Source organism: Halictus rubicundus, chromosome 6 (assembly GCF_050948215.1).
Source record: "Halictus rubicundus isolate RS-2024b chromosome 6, iyHalRubi1_principal, whole genome shotgun sequence".
NCBI classification, from domain to species: domain Eukaryota; kingdom Metazoa; phylum Arthropoda; class Insecta; order Hymenoptera; family Halictidae; genus Halictus; species Halictus rubicundus.
Window position 1 is genome coordinate 7,437,879 of NC_135154.1, and position 24,882 is coordinate 7,462,760.

At 47.0% G+C, this 24,882-nt stretch overlaps 1 protein-coding gene across 4 annotated transcripts in view; it reads right to left on the reverse strand.

Moving 5' to 3' along the window:
* The window catches only part of LOC143355149 (band 4.1-like protein 4A), a 76,621-nt gene that overhangs the window by 11,206 nt on the left and 40,533 nt on the right, over nucleotides 1-24,882 (reverse strand). For all 4 annotated transcript variants that reach the window (XM_076789717.1, XM_076789719.1, XM_076789718.1 and 1 more), the window contains exons 3-5: nucleotides 18,462-18,566; nucleotides 17,611-17,750; nucleotides 3,255-3,352 (exon numbers count right to left, since the gene is read on the reverse strand). In XM_076789717.1, the coding sequence (XP_076645832.1) occupies nucleotides 3,255-3,352; nucleotides 17,611-17,750; nucleotides 18,462-18,566 (343 nt within the window). The remainder of the gene's footprint in view (nucleotides 1-3,254; nucleotides 3,353-17,610; nucleotides 17,751-18,461; nucleotides 18,567-24,882) is intronic.

The following is a 24,882-nucleotide window of genomic DNA, read 5'->3' on the forward strand; positions in this document are numbered from 1 at the left end:
CATTCATTTCGTCTCTTTTGACGGCGATGAGACGCAAACACCGACCGTATCTTTCTCTCCCGCCCTTTCTCTATTTGCATGACTTTGAATCTCGCAGCAGATAACTAACGTGTGGACCTGCAGCCTCCTTCAGCCAGCGCGAGCAGTCTTTCCCCTGAGCTCGCATCAAACACCAACACGCGGACGTTTTTCGATATTGTGGACTTTAATATACCGTCCAGGTCCGCGCAGAACGTCCGCAAGATCTCGTCTCTCTTTTGCCAAACGTTCCCCAATAAATCAATTAATCTCCTAAGACTCGTTTCTTCAAGTATTTCGAAAATGTTTGCCAGTCAGTTAAATTTCCGGGATCAGGTGGGCAGACTGTTGTTACAGGACAAGTAGATTGCACTTTTCCCGGAGACCGGGCACTTTCGCAATTTCGCCGATGCCGCGACGACGGTATTCGAGAACAGAAACGACTGTCCGAGAGGGGCAAAAAGTTGAAAGTGCTTTAGGAAAGTTTAACGCGTTGCCAACCCCCCACCCCCCTCCCCCATGTGGACGTCTCTTTTCGCCGTGCCGGGGCGAAATTGAAATCACGTGCCACGCAAAGCTTCCACGAATCTTTGTAAATCGCTTCCCTCTGATCGTACCTTTGTCGAAAACTTTGTGTCCCCGCTCGCAGCTCTTTCCCCTTTGCACGCGTTCCTCGTTTCCTTTTGCCCGTGTCTTCGCTAACGGATATCAAATTTTCCCGGGAACGTTCCTCGCGAGTCCGAAAAAGAATTCGCCGGCTCAATACCTTATCGCGAGCGCTCAGCTCCGGTTTCCAGGGGTGTGAACTGCGAAGACGTCCAAGTGTTCCCAAGTCGACGAAATAAAGAAATTGACAGTCAATTTTGAAAAATGTTCTCGAGAGAAGAAAAATGGAATTTTGTTTCTGAATTGTCGGACGCTCGCAGTTCTCGTCTTCTGTTTCGGAGCCAGCGGAAATTGCTCGCGAGGAATTCCGCGGCGGACATGCAGATTAATGGTTCGATTCCATTTCGCCGATCGTTTGATGAAATAACGGGTTTGCCGAGACAGCGGTGGAAAGAAAGCGTTTCGAAATTTCGCAGAAACGATCGCGGCGCGTCGTTTCGCCGGAAAAGACGCCGCGAAAGAAATGACTGCGAAGTGTAATTTCGCGCGGGCGTGGGTGCATAATGTGGCGCCCGGCGTGCAATTTTGTTTGGTCTCTCCTCGGGAATAAGCGTTGCCGCCGAGAGCGTTAGGCGTTGCCTGGGTGAAATATCCGGTGTTCTTGCGGTCTCTGGTTCCAGGACTCGAAATAAAAGCGCCATTATCGCGATAAAAATGAACACGCCCGTCGGTGAACCCCGTCTCTCCGCGCCGATAGGGGATGATGATGCTCGAAGGAGAAAGAGAGAGGATGTCCTCTTTCTACAGGTCGCGGCCAGGCGGATCCTTATCGGTCATTACGACCCTTTTCTGGGATCCTCGGGTGGAAAAAAGCCGAGTGCGTGTAACGACCGACGTGCAACGACCTCCGTTTCGATGAATGCCCGCCGGAAGCCCCGGAAAAGCGTAATTTAGATCGAAGGTTCCCTCCGCGAGAACCTCTAGCCGTGCTCACCGCGGCGCGGTGGGAAAGTAAATTCCATTAGATCCCGCGGAAGATTCTAGGCCCTATTTTTTTCTTTTTTCTTTTCCATCGGATCGCTTATTTCCGAGCACCGGCACGCTCCGACGACCCTCTGATTGCGCGGACTAGCGGGAGGGAACGAGACGGGAAGAAAACACGCCGGTTAATGAAACTGAAACCCACGCGACCGTGAAGTTTCCGAGACTGGTCCCGAAAGGATCTCGTAATTCTCGCGATTAATTAATCCCGCGAGCGATCCGACGCGTCGATGAATATGCGCGGAACCTGTTCCACTGGATCAGGATGTTTCGCAAGAGTTACACAATTCCGCGTGCTCTTGCTGCGTTGCTTTTTGTCAACGCCACGACGACGACGAGCTACGCGCTCGAAAGCTTCAGACGGTCCGAGCCATCCTCGCGAGGCGGTCTTCCAGTTATCGGATTTTATTCAAAATTCAATATCCCGTAGTGCGCACGAAATTGGGGGGAGTTTATGTCATCGTTTTATCGATTTCGAATTTGTTTATAACCTACGAGTCCCCGAATATCACAATTTTTGACTATCTTAACTGACTCTTAGCAAACTGAAGAATGACGGTTCCCTTTAGGAATTTTTTGCCAGAAAACTGTTGAACCCACCGAAATGAAACTTTCTATGATCGTTATCTAGATATTCTACTATGTTATCAATTTTTTTCAGTGCCCGAATACGATACAGCTTTCGCGTAACGCAAACCGGAAGTGATGCTTGCACGAAGAGGAGGGATGTCTCTGATTTGCAAGACCCCCCGAGTCTGCCGCGGCTGGAGACAAAAATTGCGATCGCTTATGCGAAGCGAACAGCTCCGCGAGAAGCTGCCACGCAGAATCTGGACACAGCTGAGCGAAATGCAGACGAGAGTGCTATTGCCGGCGGGAACCGGACCGGAAGACTCGGGCGCGAGCGAATCGTTGCTAGCCAGCGAGACAAAGGAAGTTACGCCTCATTTTCAGGTTTTGCAGTCGCACCTATAATGAGGGAGCATAGCGCCCCGTGGTCATTTGAGGTTTACGCTCGCAATTCCCTTCTGCCGAGATTACTCGCTCAAGCGATCCCCCCTTTCGCCGCGTCTTCCACTCGAACGCTATTCCAGCGAATTCCCTTTTATATTTGCTTTGGAATCTCTGGCGAAAACGCTATTCAGTATTTTCTGCTGTTCGGAAACGCCGGTGGGAATTTCTCGTGACGAAAACTGCGGCGTTGCTGCGGTGTTACGGCTGAAAAATGTAATCTCGTTTCGCACGGTAACCTTGAGACAGAAGGTTAACGGTGCAACGATATTACGAGCTCCCTCGCGGCCCCTCGCGTCTAGCTAGCTTTCTTTGACCTTCGAAAGATTAATATCCCCCGGAATTTAATTAAAGCCGCTTGTTTTAATCATAACGTTCATTAGAAACGGTAATAATCTCCGCGTGAAGCCGACGGAAGCTCTCGCTGCGAAAAGAAGTCCAGCGAGCACGCTAAACCGCCTGATTGATTGCGCACGCTTCCGATTCCATTATCACGGTTTCGTCTACAGGCGGCAGTTGTCTCCGCGAGGAATCTCCGGGAAAATTCGTGGCAAGAACAAGACGAATGAGGGACTTACATTGAACTACGTACGCTCCCAGTTCGGCGGCCAGGTCGAACGAGACGGGCAGCCTTCCTTGCAGGATGTCCTGCTTGACTTGCAGGAAAAACTGGTACCTGTGAACCGAAACAAAGTCGCCAATTTTAACTCGCTTCACACGACATGAACAATTCTTCGATCGACATTTCATGGAAATAGCAACGTCGGACGAGAAAGAACAAAGAGGGAAAAAAGGGGTTAGCACGCGGGGTCGTCAACTTCGATTTTAACGTCGACGGTCTCTCGCGGTTTCTTTTCTTGTACAGTCATCGTTAACCGTACTTTTGCCCCCCACCCATCCGCTTGGCCCCGCCATTTCTCGCCAAAGCCTTTCTTTCCTGGTGTTACATTCGGTTCCTGTTACTCCCGGCGGACGTTCGACACGTTCTCCCTTTCGCACATACCTTTCCCCTTACGCAGATTCCTTCCCGCTCGCGTACATACTTCCCTCGGCTTTTTCTTCATTTTCTACCTGCCAATCTCTCCCCTACCGCCTCTCTCGCTCCTCGCTTCTCTGCCACGTTCGCTGTCATCGTGCCCCTCCCCCCAACCTCTCGCACGTCTTGATTATAACTTGCTCGGCCGTTGTTCTACGCGTTATTATGCTTGATCGATGAAAAGCGAAACTGTTTGCTCGACTACCTCCGGTTCTGCCCTGACGGACAGTCCTTTCTTTCGACGGAATCTCCGGCGAACTCTCTGACAACTTGCCAGTCCCAACATACTTCAGCCTTGCTCCTAAGCGGCACTCGCTTTGCAACACGTAGGCTGCGTGCATTTATTCAAATTAACAAGAGGAGAAGTCAATTTTCATGTGTCTCCCTTTTTTATTCCGCCTCGAAATCCGCCGTCTGGTAATCGAAGGTGGAAACAATTGTGATCGGAGGCTGATCGGGACATAGCGATTCAGCCTAGTATTTATCGATGAAGAGCGCGTGGGCGAATGTGTCCACGGAACAATACGTTTGTCTGTCCAATTAACGAGTGGGCGTATGGAGAATTCAAGATTGCTGTTAACTATGAAACTCGACTGTCCGCGGCACAAATCAGTCGCACGCAAAGTCTTTACAATTGTAAAGCAATTTCAACACTTTGAACGCCCAACTGGAAACCCCAAAAATTCCATGAAATCGAAGTAAGTTATTTAATGAGATAAAAATTGCAACAAATTAAATGTATGGTACTGAGTAATCCTCCAACTTTCTTGCATGTTACAGATCAAAAGCCAAGAATCAAGTTTAGTACAATGAATATATCCACGTAAAAATTCATTTTAAAACCTGCGCAAGTAATTTTGCGCAAGTGACGCGGCGACGAACGTGTTAAAGCTCAGCAATTGTTACCTTGTTCGTCTGTTGCTGCGACGTAATCCGTAGGAAATAATCGGCTGGAGGAGAACGCGAGAATCGTCCGTCTCGCCGGTGACGAGAGAGCGTCCCCGGAGCGGGTAAAAAGCGTCGACGAGGCACCGGCGGGCAAAGAGGTTCGTTAACTATCTTTCCGTAACACTTTGAGGCCGCGCTTGTTCCCCGGTATCGCACGCGAGAGCGGTATTTACTTTGCATAAGTTGCGCCGGAGCCGCAAAAACGGCGGGGATACGAGGAATGCTGGAAACGCGATGTAAACGGAGGCGGCACGCGAGGCGGAGCGGAGACGAGGATCGGCTTAACGATAGCGCTTCCTTCGGCGCCGGTCTGGGACAACCGGGGAAAAACCGGAGCAAGAACAAGAGCGAGACCGGGACAGACCGTGTAAACGCGCGGAGGACATCTTTATCTTCGGTTTGAAAAATGAAAACCAAGGGATCGCCAATCAAACCGCATCGCTCGAAATCGATTCCTGACGGCTGGCGTTTTCTTCGCGTCCGCGATCGTTAGATCGGCGCTTCTTCTGTATAGCTTGCAATTAGACTGCAGATGTTACGCGTTTGCGAGAAAAATTTGTGAGTGCAACTGGAACCAGTGGACAAATTCAAATAATTGGATAAGGTCGATATCAGCTGGTTGAGATTATTAACGTTAAAATCGTTGCACTCGAAGCTATTTTAACCCCAAAACGAAACATTTCTTCCGACCTTGAATATTTCACTAGCAATTTACTCCTACAATACTGAGATGTTTAGTAATTGATTAAATACAAACAAAAATATTTTGAATAATGATACAGAAATTTTTAGCGGTGCCTTACACTGATGGATTTCCCCGTTTAGCTCTGTTTTGTCCTGCGAGATCTACGGAACCATTAAACGCGCAGAGATCCGCAATCTGCCGGCAACAATGGGCTCCTCGACGGTCGTATCAGTAGAATAAACAGCGTGAAATCAAGATAGAACGAAAGCGAACTGATTGTAATCTCGGACGGTCCCAGGAAATCCCTGATCCATCTTTGCCGCCTTGGGTCGCGTTAACAGCGTCGACATTTTCTTTTACGTGTTCGCGCTTGGGCGTCCTGGTGAGGAACTAGGATTTTTCGTTGCGCCGCTAACACGCGTTAATAAACGGCAATCCGGGATCACGCGACGCTAAGGAAGAAAACAGAGAGGGGAAGGGGGGGGGGAGAACATTCTCGCAGGAAAGACCGAGCGCGAAGAGAGGAAAATAAGGAAGAGAGATTAAACGACAGGGGACAAGAAATCGGGCTGATTAAAGCCGACGACAGGAAAAGGGACGGGGAGACTGCTGCGAGAGAAGACGGCGGGATAAGGAGAGCCTAACGAATGAGAGTTTAATGATTCGACGGTGATATATTGAATCTTTTTCCGGCCGCGGAAGAAACCGAAGTCGCGCGAGCTTCCGGCACGAGCCTCCACGCGCTAGATCAAGTGGAAACGGGAGAGAGTAAATCTTACGGAATTATCCTAAAAGGAATTTCGCGGGTAATCCTCGCATCAGCGGCTCGGGGGGGGGGGGGGAAGGCGGATAAGACCGGAAGAAGAAACAGAATTTGAAAGTGGAAAAAGCCTCTCGGGGGGAGATTCGCTCGGATTCGCAGTCGGTTGGGGAATTACTCGTGCGTTAATAAACCACGCCCGGAGATCGTGTGTCGGGGAAATGAGACGCGAATTGCTGTCGCGAACCCTCTCGCGAGGATCGATCGAATGGTCGTCGGCTAATTTATTTTTTTTTTTTTTTTGGGAGCAGCAAATCCGAGGAATTACCGGGGACGTTCGCGCAGACGTTGAACAAGTTTCGGCGCCGCGAGAAAAAAGAGCTGCGACGCGACACCATTTGTCGGCCGTTATCGTCTCTTCCCGGAGATACAAGCCCCCTTCGAGAAGTCGTCGTCCGACTCCTTTGTTCCTCATTTTACTTTCACGGCCGGGTTACGCTCGCCGGAGCAACGCCGACGCGAGAGGATCGGAGAAAACGTGTGCATTAGGGCGGCCCTTAGCCGTATTTTCTGCTCTCGACATTTGTTACGGTTATTTTTATTGGCCGTCACCCGCGTTGAAAGGGTGAAACAGCCCTTAAAATTGAACGAAATCAACAAAAAGTGTTTTCACTCTTTTAGGGGGGGGGGTGGGAGCAGAAAAATCGAGAAAAATAAGAATCACCCTAGCACGCACGAATGACCTCAGAAACGAACAATTTCGACGTGTCCGGAATTCTCAAGCGCCACCGGGCTCAGCCTTGGAATTCCCCGGAATTTCGGGATTCGCCTTTCGGCAAAAATCCCGGTGGAACGTGACGTCGATCGAGAATCATCCCCGGGCCTTTAAAAAATTCTGTTTGATCTCGGCTTGCCGAGAATTCTTGCCCGGCTGCTTTGATCCTCTGCGCGAAGGTTCGCCTCGGAACGACCGTAGACGAGGCAATTATTGCCATTGAAAACATTTATCATCTAATTATCCTTCTTTCTGGCCCGCGGGCCGGGTCTCGCGACGCTAAAGGGTTCTCGCCGCGGGCAACTGAAATTCAATTATTTAAATGACCTCGCTCTCCCATTCGGTAGCACGTATTCCATATTCCTCGCGTTATGAGCGTGCAACGCCGACGTCGTGACGTGACGTATCTTTTCGTGCTGGCTCGACAGCGCTGCCCGTGTGGAGGCACGTGCAGGGCAAAGTGGAGAACCATCGGCGACACTGCCTTATCCCGGGTCCCTCCTTACCCGCCTCCGCCCTTAAAACCCGGGTTTTATGTCTCGCGGTCCAGTCGCACTGTCTGCGTCTCGTATCCTGTTATGTTGTGCGCCGAGGAACGTTAAGGAGCCCTCACAGCGATCGTACGCGCTTCAATTTACGCCAACGCACCGTCGTCTTTAACCCCTTCAACTATAATCGAGGCAGACCCGCGATGAAGATGTCAGTGACTCGCTCGACACTAAACCTACCACGGTCAAAATGACCGGTTTCCTATCTCACAGTTATTGAAATTATAAAAACGTAGGAAATTACTGAATCGACTTCTTTATTTAACCCATTTGCACCATTAGCGTATATATACACTCAACACTATCATTATTCGTTAGCTAAAAAATAGAAATGTGGAGGGTGTTGTTGGAGACGAAAGTAGTAATTCTGATTTTTTCTTATAATGCTGAAATGTGAAGTTCTTTTACTTGTAGTCTGGTGATAAGTTTGGTGATAAAGGCCTTCTTTTCATATGTGTATGAATGAGTGTAACTAAATTCAATCTTCTCCGTTCCATACGACGTTTCACTTTTATATGTTTTGTGCTCAGTAGGTTTAGTGTTAAGGCTGCCGTGTTCGAAAGGTTCAATCATTTTTCTGGAAAATATCCGTAAAAATCGATTTAATTTTAATCGATCAATTACGCTTTTGTCGTGGACACGGAGAAAAATTGATTATAAATATACGAACTTTTCTACAAGCACAGTGACTTCTTTATATATGTCGCCAAGGCCTGGACGATAAATGTCGCGGAATGAAGGGCCAAGAAGCTGCTCGGACTCCGAGGAGTGTAAACATAACACGGCTCGACTATGTCTCCTGGACGCTGGCAAGACCCGTGTTGCTGACATATATCGAGAACTCACTGTATCACTTCGAAGGAAATTGTTCGGCGACTTTGCCCGCGCCATACGCATATTTCCAAAGCGACGCGGCGTTGAAAGTGCCGCAGGGAATAAAGAAGGGAGATGCATGAAATTCTAGAGATAAAATAAAATTCTATTCCATTCGCTCGTAGAATATTTTCATTTTCTGTGAGTGCATAAAGTTTCGCGGTTCGAGCCCGAGAAATTGACCTCGCAACCCCCCGGTATTTAAATAACAGCGTCGAGAAGCTCGATCACTTTTATGCGTCTGAAGTCCGAGACGGAGTTGCGAAACACTCGTCGACTTTTGCCAATTTTTCTGTCGCGTTACCGATTACGGGAGATTGCGCGACCGGCGCGGCAGACTCGCGCACGTGTTCGCGGTGTGTGCCAGAAAATAAGTGGCTCTGTGTGTGTGCGTGTGTCCACGGGCCCGGTGGAAGCTGGATATAATATTGCAACGTCGATGGAACGTCGTCGAAAGTCTCCGGAAGTCGGCTGGGATGGAAGTTACGAGTCTCCTCGAGCACCGTGGGCGGACATTAGCAACGATAGACGAAAAGTACTAAGTGCCTTAACCGTCTGCGCGCTACCGTGACGGGAAAAGGGCATTGCACGGGGCTCGTATATCGATCTGGATATATCGGACCGGTGCACGTTGCTCCACCGGCGAAATAATAAAAATCCTGCGCCTCGGCCTCGTAAACCTTTTACACTTTATCGGATCTGCCTTTAAACCCTTCCGCTGCAATAACGAGGCGATCAAGATTTCATAGAATCCATATGAATATTACTGCCTTCCTCTAGCGCGAAATAAAATTCCGGTCTTTTGCGTTTAATATTGAAGGCACTGAAGCAAGCGAAATGAAAGTCCGCGTGGCGGTCGACGTGTTAACACCAAACTTGGCACTTTATCGCGAAATTTCAGATTTTCAGCTAGGATCGGATAGGATTCGCTACTGCACCGTAAAACAATAGAAAAGAAAGCGAGGGAGAGGATACTCGTTTCTCGGGGGCTCGCAGCAGACAGATTTAAACCGGTTCGATTGTTCGTTTTGGTGTCTACGCGGCGGAGTTTAGGAGATAGAGACACGAAAGGGAAAAGTTGCCCGAAAAGAATGGCCTACCGAACGGCGTCCGCGGCGCGGTCTCTCCCGACAATGCTCTCTATAATTTTCATTTTCGGTAGATAATTGCAGCCCCGGGGGGGCTTAATTGCTACGGTCTCGGGGAGAGAAACTCGCCGCCTCGGGCCAGCCACACGCTAATCTATAGTCGAGAGAGGCCCGGGATCTTGCTTGTCCGAATGGAACGAGAGCTGTGTTTCCGTTTCGATCACCGTGGGGGTCGATACTCTCGTCTGCCTGCACCGATACGAACCAGCACCACCGAACTTATCAGACGTTCCGCGAACTTCGAATAGTTTTCGGAATATCGCCGTAGGAGCTATCCGAGCCGATCGTCCGCCCGATAAACCGATCGTTTATTAATCTTCCGGGGAACGATACTTCGACCGGTTCTCGTTCGAACGAGCCCGAGCGTCTAGTGTGATCATCAGTCTGCGGATTTTTCTGCATTCATAGATTCGGTGAAATATAAAATGGCAAGAGATTGTACAAAATCAATTTTAACACGTTGTGTGCCAAAAATCGATCCCGGAGGCTCTCACAAAATCAGTGAAATTAGAAATTTAAAATGTATTGTAGGGGATGCTGTCTCTGAATTCTAAAGACCCTAATAAAATTCGGTTTATCCTTCGGTTAAACCTAGTCGAAAATCTCGGTCAGTAATATGTGACTGACGTGGCAGTTAACTTGTTAATTTAACACTAGGTTTACGGAGCACTAAATATGACTATTTGACATTACTTTATAAAAATAACATGAATGTATCGATCAAAGTTTGTAGCCATTTTTTTAATGATATATGTGTATACCCAAAGAAATCAATTTGTTAAATAATTGCTCATGGATGCATTTTTACAATATCAATATTCGCAATTTAAAAATACTAGAATCCGTCATTTTGACGGGTCCCGTAAATCTAGTGTTAACTGCCGCTTCCGACAGAGCATGGAATTTATTTAGCATTGAATCATTTGAAACTTGCACGACCTAAAAGAGAACTTTAGCAGTTTTCGTTAGGACGATTACAGTTGGGGGGCTGTTTCTGATCGGCAGAGTTAGCAGAATAATTCTGGAAACTGTTTCTTCGGTGTCAGAGGAAATTAGGGGATGTCCAGGCGATCGCCCTGTTCGTTCAGTATTAGGAGACAGACGGGAGCAACGAAGCGTGGTGAAGACGAGGGATTCGAACTGACCCGAAGAATCCTGGGACGGCATTGACCCTGGTCGAGTTTGTCGTCGACTGTTGAAGACGCGGGGGTGCAAGGGGGTTCGGAGCGGCTCGTTTCATTCGGTTTCAGCTGATTCAGTAGTAGGAGTCGGGGGGGAAAGAAGAAGAAGAAGCGAAAAAAGACGTGCCGGGAAACGGACGAACTCAATCTATATGCAAATGCGTTCATCTTTTATCTCGCGTATGAGCAATCGATGGACGGTTGTCCGGGGCTTCGGCCTCGAACCGTTCGCTGCACCCTTCGCGACCATTGCACAATGACCGGACGAACCCGCAGCGGGATGCCGAGTCTCTAAGCACGCTGAAAGCCACGTATAAATAATGCCTCGGGTAAATGGGATGCGCATATTCCCGGATTATTATTGGCTTTCGCGGAAAGCAACGCGTGGCCCGGGCTGCGCCGCGGCTGGAACGGGGCGAAACGGCTCTGGAATAAATCGGGAAACCGGGAACCAACATGGCCGCCGAAAGGACCCGTAAGAAACGCGACCATGCAATGTCAAACACGCGACGAAGATTTCGACGAAAATCTGCTAATGAGAATTCGCATCGAAATCAAATTATGTCCCTCTGCGCCACAATTTAGGCGACTCGAGTTGTGCTATCACCGACGGACCAGTTCTGGTTGTGCAAATGAGGAATCAATTCCGCTCGAAACGTCGGCCGTTTCTGCGATTCATACCCTTCGCCTTTTTATTAAACAGCGGGATGTTTCAATTAGCTCGCGGACGCAATCAAACGCACCGTCATTCCGGATGAAATATTCAGAGGCTTAATGACGATCGTGGTAATTAGACTGCGGAGTTTTATGCGAAACGAAAATGTTCTTCGTCGGATGCAAGTCGTAGGAGCACAAGTTTCTTCTTTTCTTTAAAAATGGTTATATTGCTGATCCGTGAATTGTTTTATTCTGACGACTGTTTGAAATTGCACTTACCGATCTCTGCAACAAATGCGTGAAATCTAGTGATCATCTGGTAACCAGATTTTTCACCTTTTTCAGGGGATATAGAAATAAGTGGAGCAAGGTAATATCGAAGGATTCTTTTCGTTATCACCTCGTCGTAAAATATAGGGGTTTCTGCAGTAAACTGGACCGTAAAAATCTGTATTTGCATAGAGATCTGGAATTCGGTAAGGAGGCGAGACGAAGGTGTTCAGTTGAAAATTATATGTAACATTAAAAAAGGAGGCGGTCTTGAAGTTCATCCAGATACTTCTTTAAAACGCAATTCGCTGCATACAATGAACGGCAAGGCTGGAAATAGCCGGAACGCTTCGGGCAACGAGTTGCAAAATGATTTTTCAGGAAAGTTGTTTTCGCTCTAAGAGAGCAGGTTTCCCTCGGGATCACAGTTATTAAGCGAGCGAGACGGTGAAACCGATAGCATCGAAATATTCTTATCCAATATCGGTAATTCGACTCCGGGAAAAATGAACGATAGAAAAACCTCCGACCCCTCCGAAGATTATCATAATACGGACGCGCGATTTTAGTGTTCCCGGCAAGAAGATGCTTTGCATTCAAATATGCAATAACGAAATTGCCCTCCGTCCCGGGGATTTCCTCGTTGACATAATCGAACGACTCCGCGAACTTTATATGGCGAGGCGACCGTTTAATACCGTCGTCATTCTAGATAAGCACAATGAGTTTTATGGGCCTCGAGAACGGACGGCGCGGCGCTGCTTTCAAGAAAATCAAGAACGGAATGAACTCGAAGTCAAATAGCACCCAACAATCCGGATTATGACTCAATCCGGGTAGCTCGGGGTCCAAATTCGAGACTAAAATTTGGATTTCACGAATAGTAGCAATTTTCAGTTTTCCGAGGGCTTTCGGTGTCCGCTGGTTCTCGAGACACCGAGCTCCACTATTAAAATATTTCATGATAAAATACTGAATTTCGATTTAACTGACTTTAGGAAAATTCCGAGATCCCGAAGAGGTTCACGAATCCTCGAATTTCCGGGGCAATTCCATTCTCTGAACTCGGATATCAAAAGCCGACTGGATGTCAAATATTTTCGGCTAAACCGGGCAAGGTTGTCTGAGGTTAAAGTGCACGCGACGGAGGCTAGAAAGGGTCGCAGCAGGAACGAGGAAGGCAAATTCCCAGGGAAAAATCCGTGTTACCGCAAGCGGCTTTGCTTCCGCAGCGTAATAATAAGCGTTCCGGCAGCAAAGCGTTCGAGCGCGAAAAATAAATGATCCCTGAACGCGCGGCGATCACGCGGAAGCGGAACTCGAATATTTGCGATGGAACGAGCTGATATCGGTTCTTGGACTTTGCGCGAGGCGAAGAGGCGAGCCGCGCGGCGAATGATCGATATCGACGGCGAAGTCGACGGTCTCGAAAAAAGAAAAGAGAAAAAAGCTGCCGCTTTATCTTGCCGACTGAGAGAGTCGGAGGAAGCTTGTGTTTATCAGGAGGAAAAAATGCCGGATCGCCGGGGGTGAAATCGAGCATCTCGCAGGGGTTGATGGAGCACCAAGCACCGAACAAGGAATCAATCGAGCCGCTCTATCGCTGCCGGAAACCCCAATTTTTCTCGTGCTTCCATTAAAAGGACTGGCACGCATCGACGGTCGCTTATGCTCCATCGATCTCGACGGTGGATCGAGGACTCTTTTGATACCGGTTGCTCGAACTGTCCGATAAGAAGTCGCGAAAAACGGCGGCGATTTGTTTGAGAACCGTAATTCGGCTACCCTCGAATAAAACGTCGCCGAGCGCTGCAGACGATTCGCAATTGACCGATGCTTGCCATTTTTCGGCTGTCCGACCGTGACTACATTGTTCCCGGAAATCTTCGTACCGATAAACCGAACTCTTCAATTACAAGTAACTATTTTATCTCCTGAAAAGAAATTATCCAAGTTCCATAACAGCTGCATTAATGTTTTTCAATTTTATAGTAGCTATTATCTGACTGCGGATTTTATGCGGACATTGACAGAACGGTACTAAGATTATTCAAGAATGAAGGAACACAGACAATTTTCATTTTGCATAAATATTCGCAGTCTAGTTACTATATAGAACTCTTCGATTACAACTCTTTCACCTTCCGAAAGAAAATATCCAAGTTCCACGGAGCTGCGTTAATATTTCTGCACTTAAGATCCCATAGAATTTTATACCAATGATCTAGGTGTTAGAGAATCATTTAAAAGCCAACGAAGACGAAGAAGAGAATGCATAATCAATGCCTCTTGAACGCAACTTTTTATCCGGGGTCTAGATGCAGTTTATTGAAGATGCATTTGAGAGAAACAACAACTGATATTGTGAAGCAGTCCAGCCTGAACGGATTCCGCTGTTATTTCAGGCTTCGACGACAGACTGAAGGTATCATTGTTACACAGTCGCGTATTGACCCCGCCGATTGTCAGAGCCGACAATAGGATGCATTATAGGTCGGGGGCACTATTCTATGCACTATTCTATACGATAGAAATTGAACTCGGTTGAATACAATGAGAATTGCCCCTTAATCGGGTTCAATTAGCTAATCAACGTCGGGAGCTTCGTGCGATTGATTATCGCTGGCGCCCTGCATAATCAGCGCGGAGCTGTGGCGGCACGAATTTGCATTCGATGCAGTTTAGTCCCCTGGCGAAACACGTCTCGCTCGATCTTCCAGTCGACCGGAAAAAAGTCGATTGCGACTAACATCTTCCTGGAACGTTGAACAATAAATCTGCCGTCCTATACTAAAAAATATCTCTTCGATACCTGACAATCTAAAATATTAGTCCCCTTGCATTATTCGATACTCAAAAATTTTAAGTCGACGTGCACAATAGGTTTGACATAACATCTGTCATAACATTAATACAATTTTTATTTTTATTACTAGCGGATCTGTATGCAAAATAAAGATTGCCGGGTCAATTGTAGAAAATAGAAGCCAAATAAAAATTTCCCCTTCAAAATCGTTTTAATAACTTTTCTGATGATGCAAAATAAAGATTGCCCGAGTCAATTCTAGAAAATATAAGCCAATTAAAACTTTTCCCTTGTAAATCGTTTTAATAACTTTTCTGATGATGCAAAATAAAGATTGCTCGAGTCAATTCTAGAAAATATAAGCCAATTAAAACTTTTCCCTTGTAAATCGTTTTAATAACTTTTCTGATGATGCAAAATAAAGATTGCCCGGGTCAATTCTAGAAAATCAAAGCCAAATAAAACTTTCCCCTTCTACATCGTTTTAATAACTTTTCTGATGATGCAAAATAAAGATTGCCCGAGTCAATCCGAGAAAATAGAAGCCAAATAAAAATTTCCCCTTCTAAATCGTTTTAATAATTTTTCTGATGATGCAAAATAAAGATTGCACGGGTCAGTTCTAGAAAATATAAGCCAATTAAAACTTTTCCCTTCTAAATCGTTTTAATAACTTTTCTGATGATGCAAAATAAAGATTGCCCGGGTCAATTCTAGAAAATATAAGCCAATTAAAACTTTTCCCTTGTAAATCGTTTTAATAACTTTTCTGACGATGCAAAATAAAGATTGCCCGGGTCAATTCTAGAAAATCAAAGCCAAATAAAACTTTCCCCTTCTACATCGTTTTAATAACTTTTCTGATGATGCAAAATAAAGATTGCCCGAGTCAATCCGAGAAAATAGAGGCCAAATAAAAATTTCCCCTTCTAAATCGTTTTAATAATTTTTCTGATGATGCAAAATAAAGATTGCACGGGTCAGTTCTAGAAAATATAAGCCAATTAAAACTTTTCCCTTCTAAATCGTTTTAATAACTTTTCTGATGATGCAAAATAAAGATTGCCCGGGTCAATTCTAGAAAATATAAGCCAAATAAAAATTTCCCCTTCTAAATCGTTTTAATAATTTTTCTGACGATGCAAAATAAAGATTGCCCGGGTCAATTCTAGAAAATCAAAGCCAAATAAAAATTTCCCCTTCTAAATTGTTTTAATAACTTTTCTGATGATGCAAAATAAAGATTGCCCGAGTCAATTCTAGAAAATATAAGCCAATTAAAACTTTTCCCTTGTAAATCGTTTTAATAACTTTTCTGATGATGCAAAATAAAGATTGCCCGAGTCAATTCTAGAAAATCAAAGCCAAATAAAAATTTTCCCTTCTAAATCGTTTTAATAATTTTTCTGATCATCCAAAATAAAGATTGCCCGGGTCAATTCTAGTAAATAGAAGCCAAACAAAAATTTCCCTTCTAATAATTTAAATAACTTCGATGCTATATATATTTTTATCAAAAATGTATAAAATCCAGTTTACTATTAATTCTACCTACTAAAACGAAGTCAGGAAGCAGGTAGACTCTCAGTCTTGCTGTTAACTCGTATCAGAGGTACGCAACCTCCGCGGAGAAGAATTTCCACGGTGAAGAATGAAAGAAAATTGTGAATTCCGAGTGAAAATGAAAGAAAATTTCCGTGTACCCAGTATGAAATGTCCGATGACAATTCGCGGGGGCGGAATTTGTCGCGACGAGGAAGAACAACGGAAGGTCGAGAGAGCGATCTGCGTCGTCCGGTGAAAAGACGACGACACTTCCGGAAGAGGTGTAACGCCGAGGAACGAGTGTTTTAAATTCTCTTAGCTCCGTCGTTGGGTCGGGACGACGCGGCGTCGAGGTGGAAAGATTTTGAAGCAGCGTGCTTTGAGAATTTTAAGCCTGACTCATTAGGATAACGAGGCAGGCATGCAGTGTCTGTGACACCGCTCTGGGACCCACACAGTCTCGTTCCCGGCTGTTTCGTATTCACGGGACAGGGGAACTTGCGAGGCTTCGCGCACCTATACGAACGCAACGCGTCGACGATCCGTTACCGGTGTTCGCCGGAGGAACCGATCGGCCAGATTAGAGAACTTATTCCGTTGATTAATTCAACGAGGGAAACGATACGTGGAGCGATTCTTTTCCTATGGCGCCAGAAAATCATCCTCGTTCCTAGGCCGAGGAGAATCAGAGGTACTGTTAGATTCTCGCAAGAAAATTGATAGCGATCGCTGTCCTCCTCGTTCGCATTGTTTCGTCCACGATTAATCGTTCACCACGGTAGCAGAGGTGAGAAATTGCGGAGGATGATTTCACCGGTCTCGTACGGATCTTTCGGTTACTGTTATTAGCACCTGGGATGTTAGTGGCTCTTTGATAGTCTATCTAACGACCGAACATTCACGCGAACAGGAATCTTTCATTCATTTTTCCGCGCCGGCGTCGGCAAACGCAATTTTCTCTGGCATAAATGCTTCCTCCATTACAGAGGACTCTCTCATAACCGGCTCATGTGGGACTGGACCTCGGGCCGGTTAATTCGAAGCGTGTACAGCGTATTCATATTCGGACATCCTTAAAAACACCATGAATTTTTCAACCCTTTGCACTCGAAGCCACTTTAACCCTTCTATGTACATATTTTTCATGTTATACATCCGAAAATGGTGCAATTTACTCGTACAATGCTGAACTGTTTAGTAATTTATTGAACACAAACAGATTTAATAAAGTAAAAAATATGTTCCATACAGCAACTTTTAGTGGCGCCTTACTAAGGGTTGATATTGGACCATACCAATTCGATTTCTTTTTTGAGAAGTTAGAACAAGTTTTAAACATTTTTGAGAAAATTGCAGGGCAAATACTAGAAATTATTTTTCAGAACTCCTTCGTATGGGCCAATATTTAAAATTTTGCAGATAAAATTATACATATTCTGAAAATTGTACGTATACATAAAATCTGGTAAAATATCATACAATAAAATATTTAAATATGTTGTCAATGTCTACTGTATTTTGAAGTTGCCCTGTCACGTTCGTCGCGTGTGCGCGGATATATTATAGGTCGATAGATCAAGTTTCCCGTCGATCGGGGGAAGACCGGCGAGTCTCCGCGGGGCTATTCAATTATTCCCAATCGCTGTGGGACGGGGACGAGTTAGCAACTAGTTAGTCTAGGCGATGAATTCAATCTACTGACCTTGTGATCTCTTCGATTAGCTTGCACGGGTCCGCCGCGTAAAACTTCACGCCGAAGTAGAGGGTGTGGACGTCCGAACTCGGGTCTCCCTTCAGTACCTTCAGCTGTTTCCCGATCTTCTTGCTTGGGTCGAGCCATTGCTGAAGAGTCCGCGAATAACAGTCGAGAATTACTTCTAAAATAATTAATCCCCGGGCCCCCGCCGATCCAGGGGACGAGGCCGCGCCGAACCGAAACTGTTCATCGAGCCGCCCGGAAATTACAACCAGCTCGACGTTTCCCGTAGATAATAATTCTATCCTCTTGTGCCCCGTGGCCGATGCGATCGGCCGCCTTCGAGGCATCGCCGTGTGAATTTTTCATCGTGGAAATCTAATTAACGGTAAACTGCCTCGAACTTGCTGTTTCATTCAGCGCGATCTCGTTTCGCGCCACGGAGCCGCGCGCCGATGTTCTTGTCATTAGATCGACGATCTTTACGCATTAACGATACGTCTCCGAAACAAAACTGTTCTCCTCTAAACTGGTCCTATTCCCAGCTAGGCGAGAAATGGAATGTTATTCAGAAAATCTAACGATACTTAAAATTATAGGAAGTAATTCGAGAAGAAAGCAGCTTTCAAAATTGGAGATGGGAGCATTGTCGAGGCAAATATTTTTTAAATGTCTCTCGCGAGTTACTCAACGAATGGAAATAAAACTTCAAGGTGCTCAAGGTTAGACGAGGCAATGTCACTTTTCTGGGACGCGTAGTCTCAGCTAGTCGATGTGCTAGACGGTCCCGAATTTTCGGAGATTCTCGTGCGGCGTAAATGCGTAAACTTCGCGGTCTAATTAGGGGTAGGTCTTACCGTTTGATTGCCGTGGTCCAGATAGCGGAGCCCGAAGTACGCAGTCTCCAATAAATTCAGGTGCCTGAACACCCGGTCCAACAGCTCTTGGCCAAGGTTCGAGCTCTGCAAGAATAATGGGCAAAATTAATTCGTGCACCGTGACGTGACACCGAACACGAATTTTTCACTTGCTTCAACGCAATAGGAACATTTTCGTGCCTTTATACCATCGTTTCGCGTATCTGTCCGCGATCGGACCGAATGCACCGCCGCAAAAACGATTCGAACGCGCTGAAAATTGTTTGAGATGACCAGCTCGCGTCGCGCGCGGCTCGGCCTTAGAATCGGCGTATGTACTTTCGATCGGGCGCTCGATCGACCGTGACGATTTAAATCGTGACGCGCGATCTGCGTCATTGAACACGTCGCCGGAACTACGTCGTGGTCGTGAGCGCTCGTCCCGCTGGTAAATCTGTCGATATTATTCAAGGGTGCGTGACAGGTCCCGTAACGGTACAAGTCGGTCGTCGGGGATTTCTGTCGGCCCGAGCGCGCGCGAATCGCAACGTGTCGCATTATGCTCGGTAGAATTTCGCTTTTTCCACGGGCAATTATCCTACGGACGCGGGCACGGCTGCAACGGACGTGCGCCACTTCGGGATTAGCCGTGCGGCAACCCTAGAAAACGCGATTCCGCGTGCTATCACAGCCGAGTTACGATCGCTGCCCTAACCCTTTTTCTCGAGCGTTCTGCCTCGAAAAAAGAACTGGGATTCCTCATTTTGCCCGTAATCGTCCCTCGCTTTAGAAACACGTATAACAAACTGGACGCATGCGCGAAATTTTTAACTTCTCAGGAAACGGTCGATGACTGAGATGAAAGATAGGTTTCACGGACTGATACTCAGTTTCAGGAAATTACAGCTTTAGGTGCCATTTTGGACCAAAGCAGTGGCACAAAAAGAACCGAGTACATCCCAAGCGCCGCCATCTCTAAATAATATTAATCATAACAGTGATTAATGCTCCAAATTTAATTTAACTTTAGACCTAAATCGTCTTAAATATGTATTAACCATTTATTGCATTATCCCCAATTGTTTCACTGAACACTAAACCCACCACCGCCGGTCAAAATGACCGGTTCCAGACTTTTTATTTTACGAAAAGATTAAATAAATATATTTAGTGGAGCATGTATCATTATTAGCTCGTCATTTTTACAAGACAACATATGTATCAGTCACTCTTGAGACTCGGTAGGATTGGTGTTAATAACTTCTCCGCCAAACAGAGCAGTTTCATTCGACGTATCCAATTCCCTCGCGAGATCGAATATTTCCGAGTAAAAACGGATCATAAGTCTCGGTTCTTCGCAGCAGCAATTCGCGGTAATGATTCTCAATAACCGTTCCAAGAAGCGAAGTCGATGCGATAACAGGGTTCGAGCCCGGCCAGCGAGCGAGCGTCTCGAACGCAGGATCGATACGATAGCGTATCGCGCGCAACTTGTCAAAGTGGATCCACGACGGGAATCGTTAGGGACATTGACAGTGCTGCGGCTGGTTCAATTATTATCCTCGAATTCCCGCGCGTTGTGTACACAGGGGAAAGGGGGCGCCGCTCTGGTGTGTAATGAGCGATCGCTCGTTCGAGAGAGGGAAACCGGAGAGACAGGGAGAGGACACGATTCGATCCAGCCGGAGGTACCGAAACGTGGAACGGGGGGATGGAACGAGACGAGCCGGTGTGGGCGGAAGGAGGAGAGGTAGTAACGCGGCTACGCTAATTAGGAGCAAACTCGAGGATATTCTTCGTTCCCTCGGCACGGTCACGCGTGCTCAGGGAATCTGTACGCTGAGCTATCGCGGGGAATCCAACGATTACACTGGGCCAGTGTCGCGAAATACCACACTGTATCGAATCATTAATTCCTCGTCGGTGATTAGTGTACTGCGGATTATGCACAATATAAATTGAAGGAGACTGAATTGCTTCGCGAGATCATGTACTGGCTTCTTAACATCTTAAACGCTGTACGCCACTATAGTGGCTTCCGTGGAGAGCATCAATTTGATCGGTAACGCCACTATAGTGGCTTGTGTGCCCTCCGCGGACAGGCGCGCCGTCCCTGAGAGACGGAGTTGCGGATGATCTTGCCGCACTTAAGGTTAAGGAATAGTGGCTTCCATGGAGAGTATCAGTTTGAACGGTACGCCACTATAGTGACTTCTGTAGAAAGCATCAGTTCGAACGGCACGCCACTATAGTGACTTCCGTGGAAAGAATCAGTTTGAACGGCACGCCACTATAGTGGCTTCCGTGGAGAGCATCAGTTCGAACGATAACGCCACTATAGTGGCTTTTGTGCCCTCCGTGGCCAGGCGCGCCGTCCCTGGGAGGCAGAGTTGCGGACAAACGCGCCGTACCTGGGATATATAATTGCGGACGATCTTGCCGCGCTTAAGAGGTTAAGGAATAGAATCGTCTGTCTTCAGCGTGTCTCTCTATCATAAGCTTACAAGTATGCCGAATTCTGAACTCATCTCGCGACACGAGCATTTTCGGACGAAGTCCATCTGCCACATGGAAATGGCCCAGTGCGGATCGCCCACGCGCAACGCTTCCCGTTAGTTTCCCCCCGGAGGGAAACAAACGAGCGTCACGGCTCGCTTAGTGTGCGAACTGGGAACCGGAAACCGCCGATTTCAATCGGAGAGTTCGCCGGCTGGGATGTCCCGCGGTTAAATCCACGCTAACAAGTCCGAAGGGGAAACCGTTCGAACGTCGCGGAGAATTTTCCTTGTGTATCGCGTTATCCAGTTCTTATCTCCTCGGCTTTTTAATTGGACGTCTCCGACGGCGGAAACTTGTCGGATGGGTCGCGCCCTTCGCGAGCTTTCGACCGAGGCTCGAACATCGCGTTGATTATGGCGCGAGGATGACGTCACGAAGGTAGATTACTTAGAAAATTTTGGGCTGATCGGGTGCTTCATTGTTCGGTACCTGTGTAATTGGCGATTTGAGGCTTTCACGGCCCGGCATCATACAGTTGTGTCTGTTGAGGCTTTCGGGTGTAAGCCTCAACAGACACAACTGTTTGTAATTGGCGTTTTCCTTAACTGTAGACTGCGGATTTAAAGCGGTATTAACAATAGTGCAACGGCAGCTTCGTCGCACCGGTTTAAATTTTAAATGTCGATCCAGAACGGTTTCCCTGCGCCGCAGGAAACGAACATCAATCTCCCATCTCCGCGACCAATTCCGAGCCTAAGAGCCGAGATCCCGACGTACAAAGTATGGCAAAGTAGCCCGGCAGCACGAGCACGGAACAGCAAAAAGGCCACGGACCCCGTGATCGCGAACAATCAATTTTAAAATTAATATAAATTACAGCGTTACAAGATTATAGTCGGCAGGATCGAAGGTTGAACGCGGTGGGAAAGGTAGCTCGTCGCCGGTTTAATCGATTCCGAAATTACGGTGCATCTGAAATTCACGGGAGAGCCGGAGTAATTAGATTTCCAGGACCTCTGGGTGGGGGGGGGGACGAGGAGGCCGAGGGTATCCGAAACGGGAGATCCTCGAGGATCGTATCTGGATCTATTCCACCTGCTGCGCCCACGCTCTTGCTCTCCGGTCCAGGTGATTTGCGCGTTCCACGGGGCCGAGAGCCGTAGTTCTTTGAGATCGTGCCAGGGACAGTGCAACGAACTGGCGGAATCGCAGAGGTGATTCGTTGCAAGGACGAGAACGTATTTTCGCGCGGAAAAATACGGCGCTCCTCCCGGACGAATATATCGGCTCGCGAACGGTCCCGTTTTATTAGGGGCAGTGTTCATAGCTGTTACAGTTAAATAAGCGTCGTCCCAGCGTATCATACGTGGCGATGACGTTTATACCGGCCGATATCGGATAGCCCAGCGACGACACCCTAACGATCAATTTTCCGCTCGCGTTTCGTCCCGGCGAATAACTCGCCGGCTGGTTTCGTTTCAAACCCGTTTCCCTTTCGAGAAGGCGAACACTATAGATAAAGGGAAACTCGTCGTCCGTCCCGTTTTTTCCCCGGACCGGGCCGAGCGAGAACGAGAGAGATATTTTATAACAACGCTCTTTACGAGGCTGCTCGTCGCGCGAGTATTTCACGAGTTTCGCGCGAGCGAAACGATCGTCTTGGTCCTCGCATTCGGTCGCCCGTAAATTCGGATTTGAATAACGCGCTCCCCGGATAACAGCGAAATTGCCCGGTTCGAGCCGCACCGAGAAATCTTAATTAAACGCTGTCGGCCAGAAGCTGGCCGCGCGGGTCCATTAAATCGCCGACGAGGAATACGAAATTTCGAATAAGCGAACATGTTTGTCTCGCGCTCGCGGCCCGATAAGCAGCATTTTTCCGGCCGGTACACGTGCAGCCTTCGTCGTGAACAATTTGATTAAAGCATTCGCTTATCTCGCCCCTGCTACCAGCTGGATCTTCTCCGCGACGCGATCCGAATGAAATACAGCGAGCTGGGAGCATCGCGATTTTATCAACGGGACGGAAGAAAAACTACGTGCGGCAGAATCGAGACAATGTTATCACTGCTCGAACGAAAGAGAGACGTTCCCGAGAGAGAGAGAGAGAGAGAGAGAGAGAGAGAGAGAGAGAAAGAGAGGATTTTATGGTTGCTTTTTGCCGCGAGTGAGAAGCAGGTTCATTCGTAGCGGAGACACTTAGGAGTTAGTCAAAAGCGAACTTCGACGATATTAGATTCTGCACGAGAGAGACTGTACCCGCAGTTTTGTGCAGCGAGATTTAGAAGAGATTTAGTAGACTATAGATCTTTATGCGAAATAGAAATTTTATGCATCGGATGTAAGGAACCAAGGGGCCAAGTATTCTTTCTTTCATTGCCAGGGTTAGTAAGTTGAAAGTAGCAGGTGTCTCTTTCATAATTTCACTAGATCTTAATGCAAAGTAGAAATTTTATGCACCAGTTGTAAGGAACAGGAGCCAAGTAAAATATTATTTCCCTCTTCATCAAGTTTAGTGAGTTGAAAATAGCAGGTGTCTCTTTCCTAGTTTCACTAAATCTGTCAAGCATTGAATTTGTATAATTTCAATAATCGGGGAATATAAAACCGGCCGTTTGACAGTTGTAGGTTCAGTGTTAAATTGTGCCTTTTTTTTTTCTCATAAACGCACAAAACCCGTAGTCTGCTGATGTAGTCGCGAGTCGCCTAATGCGATTTGATTTTGAACATGCTAGAGAACTTTATATTTATTACAGCGCCATTTGGATCGAGCTCGAGGAGGCTCCCGGGAGAAGAAGATCCTCGAACTCCGCGAGGATCCGTTCGCAGCAGAAGGCGTTTCTTTATCTCGCAGCTGGCTGAGCATTGCCACATTGTTGGGTCAGTGTACTGGCGTCCTTTTTGGTCTTCTTCGGGCGAGGGGCCCGCGAAGCCGCGGCCGCAGGGAGAAGAATGAAGACACGGTGTTCGAGGCAGAAAAGAAACGTCCGGTGTCGATGGTCCAAGGTTTGCGACGACCGACCGGTTGCTCTGGCCGAGTCCTTTTAAATCGCAGTAGCGTATGCCAACGGCACACCGCGTGGCGCCGAGAACACCGGAGCTTTTCGAAAACAGCGAGCAACAAGGCTGGTGGCCGCACCGACCAGTTTGCACCGGCTACGTGATCCCGGGGACGCACGTAGCTCCTGGACATTTCGGATTTCGTGAATCAGCCGCCGCGACGCGACAAGCCGGACACCGCTGAATCGCAAACAGGGGAAACGGGGGATGCATTTTTCAGCGATGTTTATGCTACCGCGGTGGCTCCCCAGGGAAAAAAGGCCGCAATCGAATCACGATTTTACGGGAACAACTGCGTCCGAGCGACGTCCGAGGACCTTGACGTAACCCTGTACTCGACACGAGTGTGTCGAGGAGCGCGAAGATTTAACCCTTTGCACTCGAAGCTATTTTAACTCCAAACATTTCTTCCGACATAGAATATTTCTCCTCCGTATATATATTTTTTCGTGTTATACATACGAAAATGGTGCGATTTACTCGTACAATACCGAAGTGTTTAGTAATTTATTAAATACAAACAAATTTAACCCTTTGCCTTACAATATCGAGTCAGACTCGTGATGAAGATTCTGAACAGAGTCTAATAAATATGTATGTTATTAATTTCCTTCAAACCGATATAAAATTCTATTTTGGCGTTGTTAATGTCCAGCTATTGAAGAACATATAGGTATAAATTTCCCCCCTTTTTTGAAGGAAATTACGAATTGCAAAAAAGTTCTAATCACTGAAACCGTAAAATAAGTCGTAGTGCAAGGGGTTAATAATGTAAAAAATATTTCGAGTAATGATACAGCAATTTTTAGTGGCGCCTTACAGTCGCCGTTCGAGTGCTAAGGGTTACTAATTCTAAGGGTTG